We start from the raw sequence: 21484 nt of genomic DNA, 5'->3' as shown, positions 1-21484 counted from the left end.
ATATATATAGTTAGTCTCATGAAATCAAAAATTCTCTTGTTCTTGTTTTTTCTATTATTTCAAAAGTCGCCACTTACATCATCCCCACGTAAAGTGAACCAGCTTTTTGTGTTTGGTGGGATATAACCATATACCTTTCCAACAGCTTGCCTGTTGTGTTCAGAGAAATAGCACTCTAATCTAGAATACAAAATGGTTATAGTAAAAAAAAACAAAAAACAGACCAATTAGGATAAACACTGAACAATACTGGAAAAAAAAATAATTGCAAGACATACTTTAGAATCATCATCACCAATATCAGTTTCATTTCAGAATTTCATTTTTTTTACCATTCTGCTATTCATCTCAACTTGTCAGGTTAATATGACCAGTGATCCCCATATACATAGACTATGACTCCCATTATCCTCCAGATTAATGATCATTTTCTTGTGCTTGAGGTGCCACTTTAATGGTCTGCTTCTTCCAAAGGCAGATAGATTTATAAATGGATTTTTTAATTTATTTATTTTTTTGCTTTAATTTATATGCCGCCCTTCTCCGGAGACTCAGGGCGGCTTACAATGCGTTAAGCAATAGCCTTCATACTTTTGTATATTTATACAAAGTCAGCTTATTGCCCCCCCAACTGGGTCCTCAATTTACCTACCTTAGAAAGGATGGAAGGCTGAATCAACATTGAGCCTGGTGAGATTTGAACTTGTAGTAATTGCAGTAATTGCAAGCAGCAGATGTTAATTACAGTGCTTTAGTCCACTGTACTACAGGCTCTTCCCAATTTATAACTCCCTGGGGAGGTTTTGTCCAGAACACCAATTGCACCCTTTTCTGGGAGCTCATTATAGTTACTCCTGCCTTAGTATTTCACACATGGACTGCTGGAACATGGTCTTTAAGAGCCATGGTGGCGCAGCAGACTAAAGTGCTGTTAAGTAACACCAGCTGCCTGCAATTACTGCAAGTTCAAATCTCACCATGCTCAAGGTTGATTCAGCCTTCCATCCTTTCGAGGTAGGTAAAATGAGGACCCAGATTGTGGGGGCAATAAGCTGACTTTGTATAAAAAAGAACACCACTTAGGAGGGGGCGAAAGCCCTACTAAGCAGATATATACAAAAGTATGAAGGCTATTGCTTAACGCATTGTAAGCCGCCCTGAGTCTCCGGAGAAGGGCAGCATATAAATTGAACCAATAAATAAATAAATAAATAAATAAATAAATAAATAAATAAATAAATAAATAAATAAATAAAGTCTGCCTTTGAAGTTCACTTGGAAGCTGTAGCTGTTCCAAAATGCAGTAGTGAAGGCAGTTATGGATGTATCTCACTATTCCCACATAACACCTCCATTGCTTGAACTACTCGTATAGTGTTTATCATAAGCTTCCAGGTGCAGTTGAAGGTGTTGGCTATGTCTTATAAAATCTTTCATGGCATGAAGTCTAACCATCAAGAACTACCTCTCTCCCATTGACAGAGTGGGTATACTATAGTTTCAATCTTTAAAACAGTATCATCAACGTAAAACAGGGACCTAATAGACATTCCTTGTCTGTTACAGTGCCTGCCTCTGTAATAATATTTTCCCTTCCCTGGAGATTTGAAGAGCCCCAATCCTCCTGTCCTTTAAATAAGCTTTAAAGATCTGATTTGTTTCAAGTGTTTTCAATCTTTAAATGTTTTTCAACCTTAGCATCTTTCAGATGTGTGGACTTTAACTCCAGAATTCTCCAGCCAACTCTCCAGTATGTTGAAATACATACATCTGAAAGTTGCCAAGGTTGAGAAACATTGCTGTCTGTTAAGAGAGTAAGTACCTTGTGAGAGGGTTGTATTAATGTGTTGGTTACGTTTGCCCCCAGGTGACTGCTTTCGTTTATCTGTTTTATTGCATAATTTAAACTTGTACAGTACTCCTCCCAAAGTTGTTAAAAGCAAGACAGGTTATAAATTTGACAGACAAATAAAGCAAACTCACTTTCAAATAAATACAATATTAAGGCTTGGTCTTTACTTGTAACAAGGAAATGACTCATGGCCTTGATCCTAAACGAGCTGCATATACTTTTAAAATGATAAACATTATATTTTAGAAGAAAAATAGTTACTGAGCAACTTTAAATATTTTGAATCAGATGAATGGATTATTTATCCAGTATTGAGAACTGCAGGCAACTGATTATATTGCAATAGCAATAGCATTAGACTTATATACTTATAGACTTCATACCGCTTTATAGCACTCTCTAAGCAGTTTACAGGGTCAGCATATTTACCCTAACAATCTGAGTTCTCATTTTACTGACTTCGGAAAGATGGGAAGCTGAGTCAACCTTGAGCCGATCAGGATCGAACTGCTGGCAGTGAGCAGAATCAACATGCAATACTGCATTCTAACCACTGTGCCACCACGGCTCTTAATATATACCAGTTAATACAGGACCCGGGGTGAAATGCTCCCAGTTCAGACCGGCTTGGGTGAGTAGGTAGAGATGGCGGCGGGCAGTTCAGAGAACCGGTAGCAAAAATCCCTTCCCCCCTCCCCCCCCAGCCTCCAGGTTGCTTACCTTTGCACGTCTGCCTTGCTTCGCTTGCTGTAATTCCTGCAATCCATTGCATCAGCAAGCAACTGAATCTCCCTGCCTGCAGTCAAGCTCATCAGTGAGCAGCTTTATCTGCCTGCCTGCCTGTAAGTTTTTTTCCCCTTTGGGAGCTTTAAAAAAAATAGTTAATTGGGGGGTTTTTCAGTTGTTCTTTTTTTAGACCTAGCCATTTAAAGTTTAGGAAGTTTCAAATTTAGCTGATTTTATATAAAAATTAAAATAAAATAAAATAATATTTGTGCAGCTTTCTGAGATTTTGTGTGTTCTGTTTCTGTAGTGTTTCACTCTAACTACACAAACACACAAAATCTCACAAAGCTGTATCTGGAATTCTGTGTGTGTAAAGTGTGAAAGTTGGTTTTTTGGACTTTTTGTGGCTGTGTGAGGTTCCTGCTTGTTGCAGGGGCCATTTTGCCCCTGCTTTTACAATGTGGGTGAGCCAGTTGTGTTGTGTTGTGTGTGTGTAAAGTGTGAAAGTTGTTTTTTGGGGCTTTTTGTGGCTGTGTGAGGTTCCTGCTTGTTGCAGGGGCCATTTTGGATCTAGCACAGCTGCTTTTACATTGTGGGTGAGCCAGTTGTGTTGTGTTGTATTTTGTAGGTTAAAAAAGGGCAAAGAAGTGACATTGACTTGGCCATGCCCACCTGACCACCAAGCCACGCCTACCAATTAAGCCACGCCCACAGATCCGGTAGCAAAAATTTTTAGATTTCACCCCTGTACAGGACTATATGTGCTCTACAATACAATCAGCTGTAAAACCTAATTAGGACAGACACAGTTTGAGGCTTTATGTGGTTAGTCTTCCTTTAAATCAAAGGTGGACCATTTTTCTCTTCTAAGGGCTTTATTTAGCCTTTGAACGGTACACCAGGGAAATATTCCTAAAAGTCATGGGCAGACTCAGGGTAAAATTGACACTGGTTTTATTTTATATATGTTTATATTTAATAGAAATATGATTATTTTCCAATCATGCATTTAATAATATTCCCCTTCTGACACATTAAGTTATAATTTGAGGTCATCTTTTGAAATTTCTAGGAACTGTAGCTAAGGCATATAAATTAACCCTGGGGCCTTGAATTATATGTCTGATTCAGGTGCAGAAAACAAGGTCATACTTGGAAAAATGACTATTATTAGAACATCAAAGTTTTTATATGCAACAGACCAACATTTAGAGAAAACTGTTGATCTGCTGCATACATTTGTAATGAGAAAGTACAAAAGATGGATTGTGAAGAGAGCCTAGAAGACAATCACATACATAGATAGGTATTTAAAAATAAATGCATACACCTTCTACAATTTTTCCCGAAAGGACTTCCAATAAGCAGCAAGGTTTTATTTAGGAGCTGGACACTGCTGAGTGATGAGCCAAACCAACCATAATCTGATTCTCCTTTTACCATCCAGTCAGCATCTGATACAAAGAGCAGGCCTGACAAATAAGGAGAAAACTAGTGCTGATCAGAAAGTTCTGTTTTTGAAACAGATTACATACAAGAAGCATTGCTTTGTTCAATCTTATGTGTAGCATCAACCATTACTTTATATACACATAGATACGTACAGATAGGAGGATTTCCCACCAGAATGAATACAGGCAGTGCTCGACTTATGATCACAATTGACCCCAAAATTTCTGTTCCTAAGCGAGACATTTGTTAAGTGAGTTTTGCCCCATTTTATCATCTTTCTTGTCACAATTGTTAAGTGGATTGCTGCAGTTGTTAAGTTAGTGACCGTGTTGTTAAGTGAATCTGGCTTGCCCCGTTGATTTTGCTTGTCAGAAGGTCACAAAAGGTAATCACATGACCCCGGGACTCTGTAACTGTCATAAATATGAACCAATTGCCAAGCATCTGAATTTTGATAATGTGACCATGAGGATGCTACAATGGTCATTTGAAAAACAGTGATATCTCACTTTTTTCAGTGCCATTCTAACTTTGAACAGTCACTAAACAAATAGCTATAGGTTAAGGACTACCTGTATCCCAAAATTTGAGATAGGAAGTGGTGGTTATGGATGGAGGATCTACAAATTCCCTTGTAAATACAAGAGCTCAACCCAGCACATCTCTATGTGTTGCTTATATAAACAAATGTCCTATTGCTCTCTCTGTGTGTATGCATGTATATGTAACTACTATTTTGAAGTAAAAATGGACATGGTGGCTCAGTGGCTAAGATGCTGAGCTCTTCGATCGAAAGGTCAGCAGTTCAGCGGTTCAAATCCCTAGTGCCGCGTAACGGGGTGAGGTCCCGTTACTTGCCCCAGTTTCTGCCAACCTAGCAGTTCAAAAGCACGTAAAAAATGAAAAATAGGGACCACCTTTGGTGGGAAGGTAACAGCGTTTCGTGCGTCTTTGACATTTAGTCATGCCAGCCACATGACCACCAAGACGTCTTTGGATAGCGCTGGCTCTTCGGCTTTGAAACAGAAATGAGCACCGCCCCCTAGAGTCAGGAACGACTAGCACATACGTGTGAGGGGAACCTTTACCTTTACTTTATTTTGAAGTAGTCCTATACCGGACTGGGAATGGTGGCTAAAATTTGTATGTAAATAATACTCAGTTTGGGGAGGAACTTTAAGATTTTAAAGAATCTCAGTATCTTTTTCAGCCAGTTTTTCTCAACCTTTCAGCTTTAAGATGAGTGGAGTTCCAGAATTTCTGGGAGTTGGAAGTCCACACATCTTAAAGTTGCCAAGACCGAAAACACTACTTTAAGCCATGATGACAACTGCTTCAGAAAGAAATCCAGTACACTCTGTATGAAAAACTATGGGATGGCATATTAATCTCTTGCATTAATGCAACCTGGATTGAACCTAAATTAATGCAAAATTAATTAACCAGGTTACACATATGATACGTGAATGAACATTAAATATGTTGCCTAGGAATCATTCCTATGTGTGCTACTTAAAAACCTGAAGAAGGATCTAGATGTATTATTCTGACATGTGTTTCAGCAAGAATTTGAAAGTACCAATATACGATACTTAAGGAAACAAAAACATTTCCCAAACAAGCTTACTTTTCCTGTTTCTGTAAGAGGAAGAATAAAAAGAAGCCACAAATCCTCTTTGTATTCCATCAGCAGGTGCATATGGGGAACCAAGCACAAGGTCATTATCTCCATTCCTGTCAACATCAGCTGTCATCAGGGACCATCCTAGATTACAATATATTTCCTGCAAAAGTAACAGAACAACAGAGTTGGAAGGTACCCCTGGAGGTCTTCTAGTCCAGAGGTCTGCAACTTTAAACACTCAAAGAGCCATTTGGACCCGTTTCCCACAGAAAAGAAAACACCAGGAGCCACAAACCTCGGTGGGCGTGGCCAACTCAACGCCACTCACTTTCACCAGTCACATGACACCCCCCCAGCCACGCCTACCCAGCTGGTCATTAGGACAGAGAACCGGTTGTTAAAAAACAACAGGAACCAAGAGCCCTTTTGACATCTCTCTTTCCCCTCCTTCCCTCCCCCCTCCCTCTCTCTCCCCCTCTCTCTGTATCTCTCTGTCTCTGCCCCGGCCGCTTCTCCATCCCGTTTCATCACCCTTACCTTCTCAGACCAGGTGAGGAGTGACTGAGAGGGGAGGGCGAGGGGTGGGGCCAGCCAGTGATGGGATAACCCAACAGGGAGCCACAGCAGAGGGCCCAAAGAGCCGCATGTGGCTCTGGAGCCGCAGGTTGCAGAAATCTGTTCTAGTCCAACCCCTCTTCAAGCAGAAGACCCTATACCTTTTCAGACAACTGGTTGCCCAATCTCTTCTTAAAAACCTCCAGTGATAAAGCATCCACAACTTCTATTGTCAATAATTTCGTTTCCACAAAAAAAACCTCAACTGCTGAAATACAGCTTCTTCAGTAAAATTTATTTATAAAATAGGTATTATTACTGCATATTGAAACACCAGACACATTAGAACCATAGTTTGCCTTTTCTTATCAAAAGAATAAAAAGCTGCACCCTATATTAGCACTATCCACTCCTGAATGGTAAATGTATGTTAAAAATGTATCCATTAAAGAAGAATGTACACTACATACATTGTTTGATTGTGTTTAAAGGAAGGACACACAAGAATTATACTTTCATCCCAAATAAAAATTGTGCTGAATATCCAGGAAATTAATTTTCAAGATGCTTGTGACAAAAAAAAAGTGGATTAAATCTGCATTCCATGCTTTGCCTTTTCATCAGCAAACTTACTTTACAAATTATGGTAATATTTGGAAGACTGTGGAAACCTCCTCCTCTGTTGCCAAGAAATATGTATACAGAACCCTAAATAAGAAAATAAGTTTTAATAGATTGTATATCCAAATTAAAGCTTTAGGTTTTAAAGTATTACAATGGCAGGTTTTTTTTTTATTCTTTTCATTTTCACATTAAAATGCATTTCTAATAATTAGGTGAATTAAAATATAATACAAAGTCAAAATGCAGCAAATCACAGGATTGGACTATAAAAACCACCCAAACCTTTGTAATCCAGATTAACCTAATCAATTCAGATTAACCTAATCAATAAGATAGGGTCAATATAAAATACAGATAGTTCTCATTGAGTAACCACAATTGGGCCCAGCAATTCAATTTTTAAGTGAAGCAGTTGCTGAGAGAAACTACAATTACTTATGATCTTATTTTAGCTTTCCTTTGCTTACAGACCTCAAAAATTACTTATTGACTGACTGACTGACTGACTGACTGACTGACTGACTGATTGATCAATTGATTGACTGTCCATCTCATCAAAAGGAGACTCTGGGCAGCTCTGCTATGCAAATGCAAGGACTGGTCGCAGAGTTTTCTTTTTCTTCACCTTTGTATATATGAATGGTCACTAAACATGCCAGCTGCTAAGTGAGGACTAAATGTAGATGAATTCTAAGATGGTCAATACATTGTTCTATGGTTTTTTTTTTAATTTCAGACAATCAAAAAAGTAAGGCAGCATTAAATGTATTTTTTTTAATTTTAAAAACAAACTTTATTAAACTTAAAAAGATAAAATACAGTATATACAAAATACATTTATATTAATCCGAACGACATTACTTACTCACAGCAAAATATAGAAAAACAAAACAAAACAAAATTAAAAAGAAAAAGAGAGAAAAAGAAAAAGAAAAAGAAAAGAAAAAAGAAAAAAACAAAATATAGAAAGTGACTTTGTCACATCACATCCTTTATCTTTATCTTGTTAAAGGTGCCTGTTTATTAATTTTGTTGTCTTACTTAATTTTACATTTACTCTCCTTTCTTTTGATTTATCCAATCGTACCATCTATTCCATACCGTATAGTATTTTGAATCTACCTTATCTTTTAACTCAAATGTTAATTTATCCATTTCAGCACAACTGTAAATTTTTTGGATTATTAGGTGACCTGTTGGCAATTGATCCGTTTTCCAATATTGAGCTAATGCCAATCTAGCTGCCGTAATTATAGGTAATATTAAATATTTTATGTCTTTCCTATAATTTTCATTGATCATACCTAATAAAAAAAATTCTGGTTTGAACTCTATTTCCTCTGCTGTTATTTCTGTTAGCCATGTTTTCATTTTTTTCCCAGAATTTCCTAATTTTGGGGCATTCTAATTAGCAAACTTACTATTATTTTTTTTATAACCCACCTTGATTTATACAACCGAAAGCAGCCTGCATAATGCTCCCTCCTCCTATTTCCTCACTATAAAACTCTGAGAGGTGGGTGGGACTGAAAGAAAGCGACTGGCTTGAGATCACCCAGCTGGCTTTCATGCCTAAGGGAAGCCTGGAACTCACAGTCTCCTGCTTTCTAGGCCAGCTACATCAAACTAACTATATTTTATGTTAGCATTTTACAGTTTCCTACCCTGTAACTAAGCTCCCGGGCTCCTACTGATGGGGCTCCTACTGCAAGATCCAATATTCCATCCACATTGAAGTCCAAAATTGCTATGGCAGAACCAAATCTTCCTGAAGGCTAGATAGAAGACAGACAGACATATTCATCACGCAGATACACAGGCATTTATATGCACGCACGCATGCACACACACACACATTTCATGAGCACAAAGTTATTTTAAAAAGAAGACATATTCAGATAATACACACATTGAGCACTGTTATTTTTTTAGTGCAATTTCAGTAATAACAAGTTATGACAAGTTATTCTATTCATTAAGTAGGGAGCATTAAGAGCTAAAATGGATTTGATTGATGCTATATTAAACTCAGTGTCATCTGTTAAATTTTGTTTCTTTAAGTATAAGTCCTTTTATTCCTCACTACAAATTTAATTTAAATCACCAGTGAACTCTATTCACGATTACCATGAGAACAACACCTTAATTGTTTGCCATCTGTACAGAATTTATTTAAACTGTCACTCCTTATGTGTATGTCCCTAGCAGTTCTATTCATTTAGTTATTTTGTTGAATTTAATTTCTATGAAATGGTTTATAAATTTAAAAATACTGCCTGAATAAGCCATGCAAAAGACAAAAACAATGACCAAATGGAGCATCATTTGTGAGTCTGATGTAGGCCTCCCAATTATTTGATTTTGGTAGCAATTAATATAAGCCTTCCTCTTGTGCCCTATAGATGATTTGGAGCATACAGAGGTCACAGAAATTCTGGTTGTAGTAGTTTTTACACATCTAGAAGGAAAAGCTTAGACAATAGTCTAGTTTAAATTAGCTACAAGAGAAGCCACATTAATGCAATTACTAAATAAAATAATAATGGAAATAGTGATCCAAAATAAAAACAAAAAATATTTAATTATCCATGTTCAACTTGTTTTGCTACCTTAGTGCCTTCTAGTATTTCATCTGCTTCTTGATCAAGGTCCAGGTTGGAATGAGGCAACCCGGATTCATTACCATAAACAATATAGATACGTCCCAACTGAATTTGCCCAAGGTGGCTGTAACCTGGTGCTCCAACCACCAGGTCATCATATCCATCCTGATTTAGGTCAGCTGACGCCATAGCCCTGCATATGAAAGAAGATGGTGCCAATGTCCATTTGTTTGACATTTCCTGTGCAGATTTCAAAAATAATTGGATAGTTTCTAGTTATTGATGTAATTCCATAGAAGTCCTGAAGAGAAATTAGGGAGCCCAACTTAAGCCCAGAAATGCCAACATACTTCAGACATCTTTTTTTGTAGTTGCCTCACAGCCTATGACATTGCCAGATCGCTCCTCTATCTGATTTTCTATTTGTTTTTTTAAAAATATATTACTTTTAGGCAGTGGTGGATTTCAAATTTTTTTACTACCGGTTCTGTGGGCATGGCTTGGTGGGCGTGGCATGGCTTGGTGGGCGTGGCATGGCAGGCATGGCAGGGGAAGGATACTGTAAAATCTCCATTCCCACTCCACTCCAGGGGAAGGTTACTGCAAAATCCCCATTTCCTCCCAATCAGCTGGGACTTGGGAGGCAGAGAATAGATGGGGGCAGGGCCAGTCAGGATTTTTATTACCGGTTCTCTGAACTACTCAAAATTTCCGCTACCGGTTCTCCAGAACTGGTCAGAACCTGCTGAAACCCACCTTTGCTTTTAGGAACAACAAAAACACATCAAGGAAACCCACAGAACTTGTAATTACCCTAACTGAGGCTTCATCAAATCCACAGAAAGATCCAGCAGGAGCACTTTCACAAGAGATAGAAAAGAAGATAACAACAAACGGAGCAACATTGTTATTCCATGTGTTGCAGGAATATTGGAAAAGCTCAGGGGGATTTTCAACAAACACAACTTAAGTGCACTGTTTAAACCCAGGAATACATTATCACATAAACTTGTACACCCTAAGGGCAAAACACTCAGACATAAACAGAGCAATGTTGTATATGCAGTGCAATGCAGTGAGAAATATGTAGGCCTGTACACTGGGGAAACTAAACAACCACTTCAAAAATGCATGGCACAACACAAGAGAACCAACTCATTAGGACAGAATTCAGCAGTCCATCTGCATCTGAAAGACAAGGGTCACTCTTCTGAAGAGAGCAAAGTTCACATTCTGGACAGAGAAGACCAGTGGTTTGAAAGAGGAGTCAAAGATACTATCTTTATTAAAATTGAGTAGTCCTCCCTCAACAGAGGGGGATGGATATGGCACCACTTGTCTCCCGTTTACAATACAGTCCTTTCAGCAGTCTCAAGAAAGTTCCATACTCGTTTGCGCTTTGATTCAGGTCACTCTGAGGATACAGCTAAATACAAGTGGCCTCAAGTACTCTCAGCATGGTAACAACCAGCTGACTGCAAAGAATATAAATCCTTCCATTCCCCAACCCGTTAGCTAGAACTGAAGAAGCTTCTTGGATGAGAAGCGAAACATTTTCAAAGAAAAAAGCCAGAAAAGTCCAGTTGCCTTTTGAGAGGGGGGAAAAAAGATTGTCAGTCTCCATAGATATTCATTCACTGACATTCTGGCAAGTTTATTTCTAAACCAGTAAAGCAATTATATTATATATTATAAAGATAGTAAAGGTATTCAAATAATGCGAGTTCATTTAAAATATACATATACATATACATATACATATACATATACATATACATATACATATACATATACATATACATATACATATGCATATGCATATACTGATACATATACATATACATATACATATATAGCAGGGGTGAAATCCAGCAGGTTCTGACAGGTTCTGGAGAACCGGTAGTGGAAATTTTGAGTAGTTCGGAGAACCAGTAGCGGAAATGTTGAATAGTTTGGTGAACCGGAAAATGCCACTCTGGCTGGCCCGAGAGTGGGGTGGGAATGGAGATTTTGCAGTATCCTTCCCCTGCCATCCCCACCAAGCCACGCCCACCAAGCCACACCATGCCCAGCAAGCCACGCCCACAGAACCAGTAGTAAAAAAATATGGATTTCACCACTGATATATATATATATAGAGAGAGAGAGAGAAGCAGAAACAAATGAATAAATCAGCACTCACGATCCAAGTTTTGCATATGGAGTTTTCAGAAAATATGAAGCACTGGGCTTGGTGATGTATTTCGATGAGCGTCGCTGTAGGACTCCCAACACGTTCATCAAACTCTCTGCTGTGTCACTATTTTGAAACTGAAGATAATTTTGGGAAATCATATGTGACCAAAAACATTGTAACTATTTACTGGATGCTGGAGTAGCAATTTATATTAGAGGTAAATGTCCATTTCTCATTTTCCAAAGACATTATTGCAACGAAGAAGCCTGGCATGACATCGGCACAGCTATTGCTGTATTAGAGTGTTGGTTTCACAATATAGAAGATATCAATGCAACACATGGCACTGGTTTCTTGAATTGTTTGCTAACTAGAGAAGCTTTCCGGGAAGAAATTTTTTTTAAAAAAATCTGCTGTCCATTTTGTTGATTAAATACCAGCACAGTGCTCATTCATGTTGTAGATATTGCTACAATACTTAGGCTGATATACAATGAGGGTACGAAAAATAAAAAAAAAAGAGAAGAAGGGGAAGTGAGTCTTTTTGGCGCCAATTTTCTCAGCACCAAAAAAATCTTGCTTCTTCCTCACGCCCCCCCCCTCCCCCGGTTAAACTATTCACTGACTTTTCACTTAACTTAGCTTGTCTAGGCAGCAATGGGAAACCACCACTTTTGTACTGGAGCAACAAATCACAGGAGGAGTCTGCCTTCACAGTGGGTCAGGGCAGACTGAGGAACATGTCCATTCCTCAAGAAACACCAGATAGGCCATCCTTGAGTAAAACACTGTTTAGAGTGTACTCCTACTAACTGGAAGACAACGTGGCTCTAATTTACTGATTATTAGACCTCCTCAGATTCTCAGTTTCATTTTGTACCCAACAGAATTGCTGGGAAAACAACTCAAAAACTGGTGAGGATTACACAGCTATCAATTCTCTCATCAAGGACAAACTGCTTCCCTTTCTGCATGGCTCCTTTCTCTTTTTCCCCATCATCAACTTTCATTTCTCTCCCTCTTCTGAATCCATCCAGCAAATCTTGCCCAACTATACTCAAAGCTGCAGTTTTAGAGTCAGAACAAATTCTACATCTACAAAATAATAAAACTTACAACAAGATTAAAACCCAGGTCGTTCTACATGCATGTCAATGCCACATGTACATGCAAATGTGGAAGGGGTTTGATCATTCTGCTGCAACCACCACTGTGCCTATTTTGACCTCCCTTGCACATACCACTGAGCTGGGATATTATTGAAAGAATAACATTTAAAAGAATTAAAGAAACAAAAGATGTCCAATCCTGAGAATCTCCAGCAATTAATGTCTAAATTGCAATCATGTGTTTGGTTGACATTCATGTTTAGACCCAAAAGAAATTACCATTGTCCAACCGGGAACTTTTAAATAAACTCCTCTTTCTGTAAAACTGATATTCTTTTCAACTGATTTGGCCACTTCAGAAGTTATCTTCCTGTAGTGTTGAGTTCTGGATTCTTTAAACCTATTGAAATAAGATACAATACGTAGAAAGTTTCTGTATAGGAAGATAAAAATGGGATAAGTATGGGGCTGGCTAAATTCACATTGCAGACAACAAAAATAAATGAATGAATTTTAAAAAATCAAATATTTTAGTTACAAAATAACAAAAGGTTTTCCTGTTTTTCTGAATTGAGATTGTAATTGTTCTTAAATAATTCGGAACCAAGTTTGTGTTTAATTTAAATGCTCATTCCATTCTTGTCTGTGAAGTTCTTCACACTAGAGACTTTAGTATTTTAATATGTTTTTTTTTAAATGACAGTTCTTCATTATAGAGTTTATACCAGCCCTTTATTTAAACCACTTGGAGTCACCATGGATGAACTGGGTGGTCATACAAGTTTTCTTAGTAAAATAAAAAGAAATCAAAGCTGATATAATTGTTGTCTTCTGCAGCCAAATTGCTGACTGTGGAATCATTGGCATCAATATTAGTTTAATACAAATTTTAATGAAATGATGTATTTATATTATGTTTATGAACATATTACTGACATTTTGTGTATTACCAATATTATGAATATTTGTAAGCTACCTGGAGACTATTTTGGACTGAGGTGGTGGACAAATTGTATAAATAAAATAATATCTCAGCAATATCTATTTTTTGCTATACACTTCTAAGATTACCTTTAATACATCTTGTTTAAAGACAGAAAAATACAACAATTTGAAATAAAACAACTAGTTAAATTAGGCTAATTAATATACTTACATCGGAAAGTTTCTCTGTTCATCTTCACACCGTATAAACAAAGGATTCTCAGGAATAAAGCAGCCACTGAAGAAAACATTAATAGATTAATTGTATTTAATATGTTTCAATTTTTAGCATGCCCACAATTCCCCCTACATGGTCATCATTTAATGACTGTTTCATTTAATGACCATTCAGTTACAACAGTGATGACGAAGTAACTTTACAACCAATCCATGCATTTATGACCTTCACAGATCGGTAAAGCAAGGGAAAGCTAAAGTATTTTTAGCTTATTAATAATACCATACAAGTTAAAATTAAAGATAAACCCTAATAAGCAGCAATGAAATACACATTCATTCTATACTGTCCACATTTTGAATCACAATTTGGTTGAATCAAGCTTTTGAGGAAAAATGCATTTTTTCCATGTAGAAAAAAACAATATGGTTTTTTTTCCCCAGGAACGAGCATTTGGAATTATTAACAAATACCTCACCTAGTACCATAGTTTAACATCCAACTGGTTAACTGAAAAATATTATTAGATGAGAATGCCATATCATCCACTCCGCCAAGGAAATAGTCATAGAATTTGTCCACTAAAAATGGGGACTTATTGGCATAGATGGGGTAAAGCTGTGAAGAATAAGATGCAATTTAATTAGTAAGTTGGCTATTTCAACATTCGCACCCAATGAATTTTTTTTTTAGGAAAATATACTTACCTTGGCAGCAGCGGTGATCTCAGCATAGCTATGGAAACAAGTATTTATACTTTACTATCATTATAGAACTTTTCAATGCAGAAAAAAAATGCTTCTTGAAGACCAAGTTTTGTATATTGCCTTTAACAATACCAAAAAGACACAATGGATCTTTTGAAACTCATAGAATTCATATATCATTGAAATGACTGCTAGTAATGTTTTCTTCATTAGAAACATAATGAGACAATTCCAGTTAAAGTGTTTTGAATGAAGTACAGAGATAAATTATGAGTGTCATACTCTTATTTTTCCTGCCCCTTTTCTTCTCCCTCTTTTCCTTCCCTCGTTTTGATTAGCCACAATTTAGTACAGTATTATGCCTATACACTGAAAAAACATAGTAAACATTAATTATACTTTATTGAAGCAATGCATTATAAATCTTTACTATGGAAGCAATGATTGCTGACAGACCTAGCAAATGTTGAAATACTTCATCATCATGACATTGATTTCAAAGTTACACTGTGAACTTCTCTTAAAATGAAGGTATTTATATAAACATAATCTGCCCTATTTAGCAGGATCAATACACATGGCAAGTTTAAAGCAATATACTGTATAGTGGCTATCATATACATATATATATATTGTATGTATATTGTTTGCTTTTGACTCTGGCCAATAATCACAGTTATCTGGTTGTGACATTGTTATAAAGATTAAATAACCAGCAAAACTATTGAAACAATAAAAGCAATAAAACACCTTAATAAGAAGACTCCTGTACATCCTTTATAACCTCTTATAACCTCTTATAACCTCTTAGATGTATTTTATCAGATAAAATTCCCAAACTATTTATCATACTACTAATCCATCTCCTTTATTGGAGACCTGCTCCCAAAATGTAAAAATATCCCCTCAATAAGACTTCCGTTTTTTACGCCTGATCTTATCCAACTTTCACCATATACCAGTGTTTCCTCAACCCTTGCTTGACAATCCATCACTAATTAAAAAATTCTTCTCATTTGTTTTAAAACATGTTAACTTTGACTTTGACTTACAGATTAAGGAGTAGCAGATAGCTGCAGTCAACAATAGTATTTTCAGTTATCACCTCCTTTCCATAATAATCCTCATAGATTGACAGTAAATCTTTAACAGGCACATACCTAAAAGTATTAATATCAGAATTTTGATTGAAGCCAACAAAATGCACTGGCATAATAAATTATCAAAACCAATTCTTTCTCTCCTCTTCCAGATAAATATTGAAAACATTATAGAATTCGTATACTAATCAAACAGTACATCAGCAATATGTAACTGGTAGCATGATGCATCTTAGATATACTGTAGAGCAGGGATGTCAAACTGGTGGCCTGCGGGCCAGATGCGTCACATGCAGGTCACATCCACCCCAGTTCCGCAAAGGGAAAAAAATGTTGTGGAACATCATGTGATGGCAACGCAACGGCACGCGTTTGACACCCATGCTGTAGAGCACAGGTTTCTATTCTAAAAATCTTAAGTTATTTTTTTTACTTTTCTAAGACTAGGAATTTAAGCTCCTGGAGGAAAGACTGAATAGAAATCTAACAAACAAACAAACATAAATGAAAAAGATCTACTATAGGCAATACTCTGCTCTGTAATACAATATTCAGAGTTACAGTAAACCAGGAACTTAAACTGCAGATCACAGTGCTCAGTTTATTAGCTTTATTTTCTTGGGTGTAAATATAGTATGGTCTGATCTTAGACCATCCAAATTCTTCCCCTGAGCTCCATTTTTTTAAAAATGGAAACATTCAGAAACCTATGATTACAGCTTCAAAGATTAATAAAAGTAAAACTGAATCAAAATAAGCAATTGGCAAATAGTGTAAGATTTATCAGAAATATAGGTTTCATATGTTCTGTGAACCTGACACAGTGCATTAAAGTAATCAGAGCAGAATGTAATCAAGGTATGGATACTATTACCAGAAATGAGGGTTGTATTAAGTGAACCATGAATACTAGATGCTAATATGATCCACTTAGCATTATGTAAAGCTGAGGACTATGTTCTACTAAACTGAACAAGTTACCCTTGATCTTCTTCATTCAGTACAACATTAAACTCTAATTCACAATGTTTTCTTGAGCACCTGACTGGCTGAGTAGAAAAGAATAATAGATTTCAGTAACCGTTTCTCTCTCTTTCTTCCTCAGCAATTTGCAACACTATGTGAATGCATGGATCAATGTAATCAATGGCCACCAGTAGCCTCTCACCGACCAGAGGGGCTTCTTAGGGTGCCGTCGGTCAAACAGTGTCGACTGGCGGCCCCCAGGGGGAGAGCCTTCTCTGTGGGAGCATCTGCCATCTGGAACGAGCTCCCCCCGGAGATACGGAGGATCACTGATCTGTGCGCTTTCCGCCGTGCCCTTAAAACATTCCTATTCCAGCAGGCTGGCCTGGCCTAACCTCTTTTTTAAATTGTTTTTTAAATTTTTTAAATTTTAAATTTGTCTTATAATTGGGGTTTTTAAATTTTGTTTTCTGGGCCAAATTATTTAATTGTATTTTAATGATTTTTTAACATTTGTATTATATGTATTTTATCTTTTGGCTGTTCACTGCCCTGAGTCCTTCGGGAGTAGGGCGGTATATAAATTCAATAAATAAAATAAAATAAAATAATAAACTAAAATAAAATAAAATAAAATAATAATATAAAATAAAATAAAATAAAATAAAATAAAATAAAATAAAAGTCTATATGCATCAAACATGAACAATCGCGTTTGTAGGCTCTTACCAGCTTGCGTTCAAATAATCAAAATCAAGCTCATATTGGCTTAACACATCTCCCCCTAAAATTAGAATGAAAGGAGTGTATGTCATTGATTTATTAAAGAACAACAAAAGATGTATCATCATTTTGAAGCTTTATGAATATAATCCCTTATATATCATATGATTTAACCTAACACAATCTTCACAGGACAACCATTCATGTCTGAATGGAGCCCAAACAGGTATGACATTGTGAGCATTGCAGTAATATTGGATAAGTCACATGGGCTTTTCGTATAAGATTGGCAGCCCTTCTATGTGGGTTGCGTTTCTCTCTCTCTCTTATAGATAGCGGCACATGTTTTATAGCCATAATGGGACAGTATCAAAGGAATTGGAAATGCCAATGATAGTCTTTGAAATGTCTCGTGAAACTCAAAATAAATTTCAGAAAACCTTGTGATACATCATGGGAATCTACAATTTTAGAAAATCTCACTGCTTATATACAGACCTGTGAATAATGTAAAGTTCCATCTTAATGTAAAGTGGAATCTATAATTTAAAGTTGCATTAAAATATATCAAATGGGAACATATCAGAAATGGAAAACAGCAGCTGATATATATTGAATATCAAGTTGTTCTAGGGGACAGGGGAAACAAAAATGGAGAATGCCTATGGTATAGGCATTATGGTATGTACCAGTGGTGGGTTGCTCCCCGTTCTCTCCGGTTCTTTAGAACCGATTGTAAAAGCGGCGGGAGACTCCACCCACCCGCCCAGATGTCAGAATTGACGATCTGCACAGAAGCTTCGAACCAGTAGTAAAGGTAAGTAGAACCCACCCCTGGTATGTACCATAACAACAACACTCATATATACATATACTTTTCAAATAAAATTATAGAATGCCATCTCCACTGTCTAATAACCTTGAGACATTCAAAGGAAATCTGGGGAGAGTTTTCTAAGATTTATAAGTACATAAATTACCAAAATCACCAGTAGAATGAGCTTGTGAATATGAGCCATGAAAATCAATCTAAATAAAAAAGGAACAATATTATTTATAATTCATTATCTCTTTAATAACTAAAGAAATGTTAAGTGCTTTTTAAAAAAATTCTTCTTTTTTTAAACTAATCCAGTTTGTAGAGATGAAAGAGTCCCTTCTGTTTTTTTCCCTGCCTGTGTATATAGGAATTCCCTAGAAGTACTAGTTCGTTGGCAATTGATTGCAAAAATCCCTTCTGTTTCTTGTTTCTCTTCTACCTATTTTCAGAACTGCCCAAGTGCTTTAATTCAGCCCCAACATGTAAACAGCTTTGCAGTTAGCAGCTTTCATCCATAAAAAGCTAAAAAAGAAACCCAATAGACAAATATTTTTGCTATAAGCTATATTATGCTTTAAAAGAGCAACATATGGATATTCAAAGATGTGGTCAAGACATTAGTCATTAAAATATATATAGTTTTTTGTTGTGGTTTATAAAAGCATTGCAGACTGCGAGCATCTGGTTTATTTTTTAATTTTCTATTGGCATTTGCGAGGATGAACCAAAATAATAAGCACAATTGTAAAATAAGCATGTGGAAAAATACTATGCCTAAAAACAGAACACTACTTACAGCTGCCATGGCCCGTAGAAATCCTTGTTCAATCCCCAAGCTGTGCCAGCTTACATCTGCCACCATGTGCGAAGCAATCCCAAAGAGAAAAGCCACCAGCTTCTCTGTAGCCTATGTACCATTTTTTTTTTAAAAAAAAGTAACTCCATAGTAACATCATTAAAACCAAGTGGACAAAAGACAGACAATATGTGACACCTGTGAGCCAATCTATTTGGGTGATGAAAATTGATTGCAATTTCACACATACAAATATGAATTAGGTAGCTTTAGTTTTAATAGTTGAAATGGTCAGACTGCATATGAAAGATGGGTTCTAAAGACAAACATGAGTGAGAGAAGGGAAAAGGTAGCAAATATGAATCTATAGACCTATTTGATTTAGAAGGTTTCCACCACCAAATTAGAGATGAATCAATCACTGTAGAGTGTACGAACAGTAATCATGTGCCATTTCTTATATAGATAGCCCTTTATTTCAGAAAGTTGTCCTTTAGACGTATTTTTCAAAAACTCACTTTTAGCCTTTATTTCAACCTTCTAACTTTTACTGTACAAATGCTACCACTTAGCACCCGTTGTGAAAAATATGGAAATGGAACTGTCTTTTTCAAATAAATTTACATTTTATATTTTTTTATTATCTAGATATTTTTGTAAGACTTTCCTTAATTTTGCTCTTGAATTTGCATTTGTAAGACAAAGTTATACATATAAACAATTAAAATGTTTTATTCTTATGGATGTCTTTTAGATTTCCCCCCTTTTCAGGTTTGTCTTTTATTTTTTCCAGAAAAAATATGATCATTGTAATTATAATATATCTGACTATATATCTTGAGAATCAGCAGAAGAATAAAGTATAATTTCAAAAGACTATTTGTTTACCTTATTTGAATGATCCTTGAGTAGCTTTTATTGACTGCTACATTTTCAACTATTTTTTTCCAGTAAAGTAGTATTTCCATCACAAGTCCGATGGAATGAGAGAAGAACCTAAAGCTCTGTTTTTAGCTAATTAAAACAGCTGTCACCAAAAGAACTGGCATTTTTTTTCTTACCTTCTATTTTTAGGTATAAAGGTGAGCGAGAAATACAGTTTTTGAAAAGAGTATTCAGGGCTTTGAAGGGAACAACAGATGGAAAATGTTATTACCTCTTCCCATGGCTGTGGATAGTTCTTTCTGATATAATGGATACTTGTGTTGAGAAAAGGTGACCAGTGAGTGTCTTCAGAAACATAATGGAACAACCCTGACATTTAAAAAAAAAAAAACTCTCATATTTATTCTACATGTTGCATTTTAGTCATACAGAATGTAACATTCAGTAACATTTTAATGGCAAAGTATTACCGTGTTTCCCCAAAAATGGATTACCGTGTTTCCCTGGATGATAAGCCCAATCAGGCTTTTAAACACATGCGCTAAAATAAGTCCCCCCCAAAAAAATAAGCCCTCCCAAAAAATATTTAAACGCATGCACAGCCGGTCCCTGCCATTTCCTCTGGTTAGGATTAGGGAGACAGAGCTGGAAATCAGGTAAGACGGCAAGAGGAGCCCCGTCTTGCTCCACATGCCCCAAAATAATAAGACCTCCCCAAAAATAAGGCCAAGCGCTTATTTCGGGCTTCAAAAAAATATAAGACACGGTCTTATTTTTGGGGAAACACGGGTACATGAAAATATTTTAATGTATTCAGCAAAACATTTAATAAAATCTCAATAATGTGAATAATAAAAACATCCAAGATCCCATGCCAAGATCAAAAACATTCCCATAAGAATGCAGTGAGAAGCAAGTTCTGCACTGCATTGGTATATCCATAAAATCACCAGACGTCAACCTTGATTTAAAATAGACTTTATCTGTTCACTGTGTATGCTCTGATTTTAATATGATACGCATTAATAAACGTTTCAAATAATTGCAGTTTATTGTTAGATAAGAAGATGGGCTATTTAGAATGATTTACCCATATACTGTAAGCCAAAATAATGAAGTAAAACCACAGTTAGTCAAGAAGAGGCATGCCTCATTAATGTCTAAAGAAGACAGATTCTCCTACATGATTGTAATGCATCAAGAATTTATTCACGCTTATTGATGTATTCCAGACAACTTCATTAATCAAAGGACTGGCCTACTTTTGCAATAATGTGATCATATTAAAAAATAATATTTGACCGAGGATCTCCTACCGTTTTGACAGAGGCCAGAATAAAAAGCATCAGGATATAGACTTCCTGCTTGATATGCATCTTGGTGAGCTAGTATTAACTGCACAATAGAATAAAGAAACAAACATATAAGCATTAAAAGGATATTATTATAATGCTTAAAATTTTAAGTTTAACAAAATTAAAATCATTCCCCTGAAAGATTAGAGAAGATAAGCCACTCCACATGATTTGTCTTTAGTATCAGATTATTAGAAAGTTGTTCTAAATAAGCACTTGCCTTAGCTAATACTCATTAACAGTAATTTC

General features: G+C 36.2%; 1 protein-coding gene across 2 annotated transcripts in view; it reads right to left on the bottom strand.

Moving 5' to 3' along the window:
* The window catches only part of GPLD1 (glycosylphosphatidylinositol specific phospholipase D1), a 31687-nt gene that overhangs the window by 5812 nt on the left and 4391 nt on the right, over positions 1–21484 (bottom strand). For both annotated transcript variants that reach the window (XM_070942469.1, XM_070942468.1), the window contains exons 4-20: positions 21197–21275; positions 20152–20249; positions 18996–19106; positions 18360–18408; positions 17386–17440; positions 15643–15750; positions 14591–14618; positions 14362–14501; positions 13878–13943; positions 13001–13121; positions 11619–11746; positions 9443–9629; positions 8498–8608; positions 6843–6917; positions 5658–5814; positions 3909–4050; positions 78–180 (exon numbers count right to left, since the gene is read on the bottom strand). In XM_070942469.1, coding sequence (XP_070798570.1) covers positions 78–180; positions 3909–4050; positions 5658–5814; positions 6843–6917; positions 8498–8608; positions 9443–9629; positions 11619–11746; positions 13001–13121; positions 13878–13943; positions 14362–14501; positions 14591–14618; positions 15643–15750; positions 17386–17440; positions 18360–18408; positions 18996–19106; positions 20152–20249; positions 21197–21275 — 1758 coding nt within the window. The remainder of the gene's footprint in view (positions 1–77; positions 181–3908; positions 4051–5657; positions 5815–6842; positions 6918–8497; positions 8609–9442; positions 9630–11618; positions 11747–13000; positions 13122–13877; positions 13944–14361; positions 14502–14590; positions 14619–15642; positions 15751–17385; positions 17441–18359; positions 18409–18995; positions 19107–20151; positions 20250–21196; positions 21276–21484) is intronic.

Source organism: Pituophis catenifer, unplaced genomic scaffold (assembly GCF_029215685.1).
Source record: "Pituophis catenifer annectens isolate HBS135680 unplaced genomic scaffold, rPitCat1.0.hap2 SCAF_3, whole genome shotgun sequence".
NCBI classification, from domain to species: Eukaryota; Metazoa; Chordata; class Lepidosauria; order Squamata; family Colubridae; genus Pituophis; species Pituophis catenifer.
This window is presented reverse-complemented; position numbering and strand designations above follow the sequence as displayed.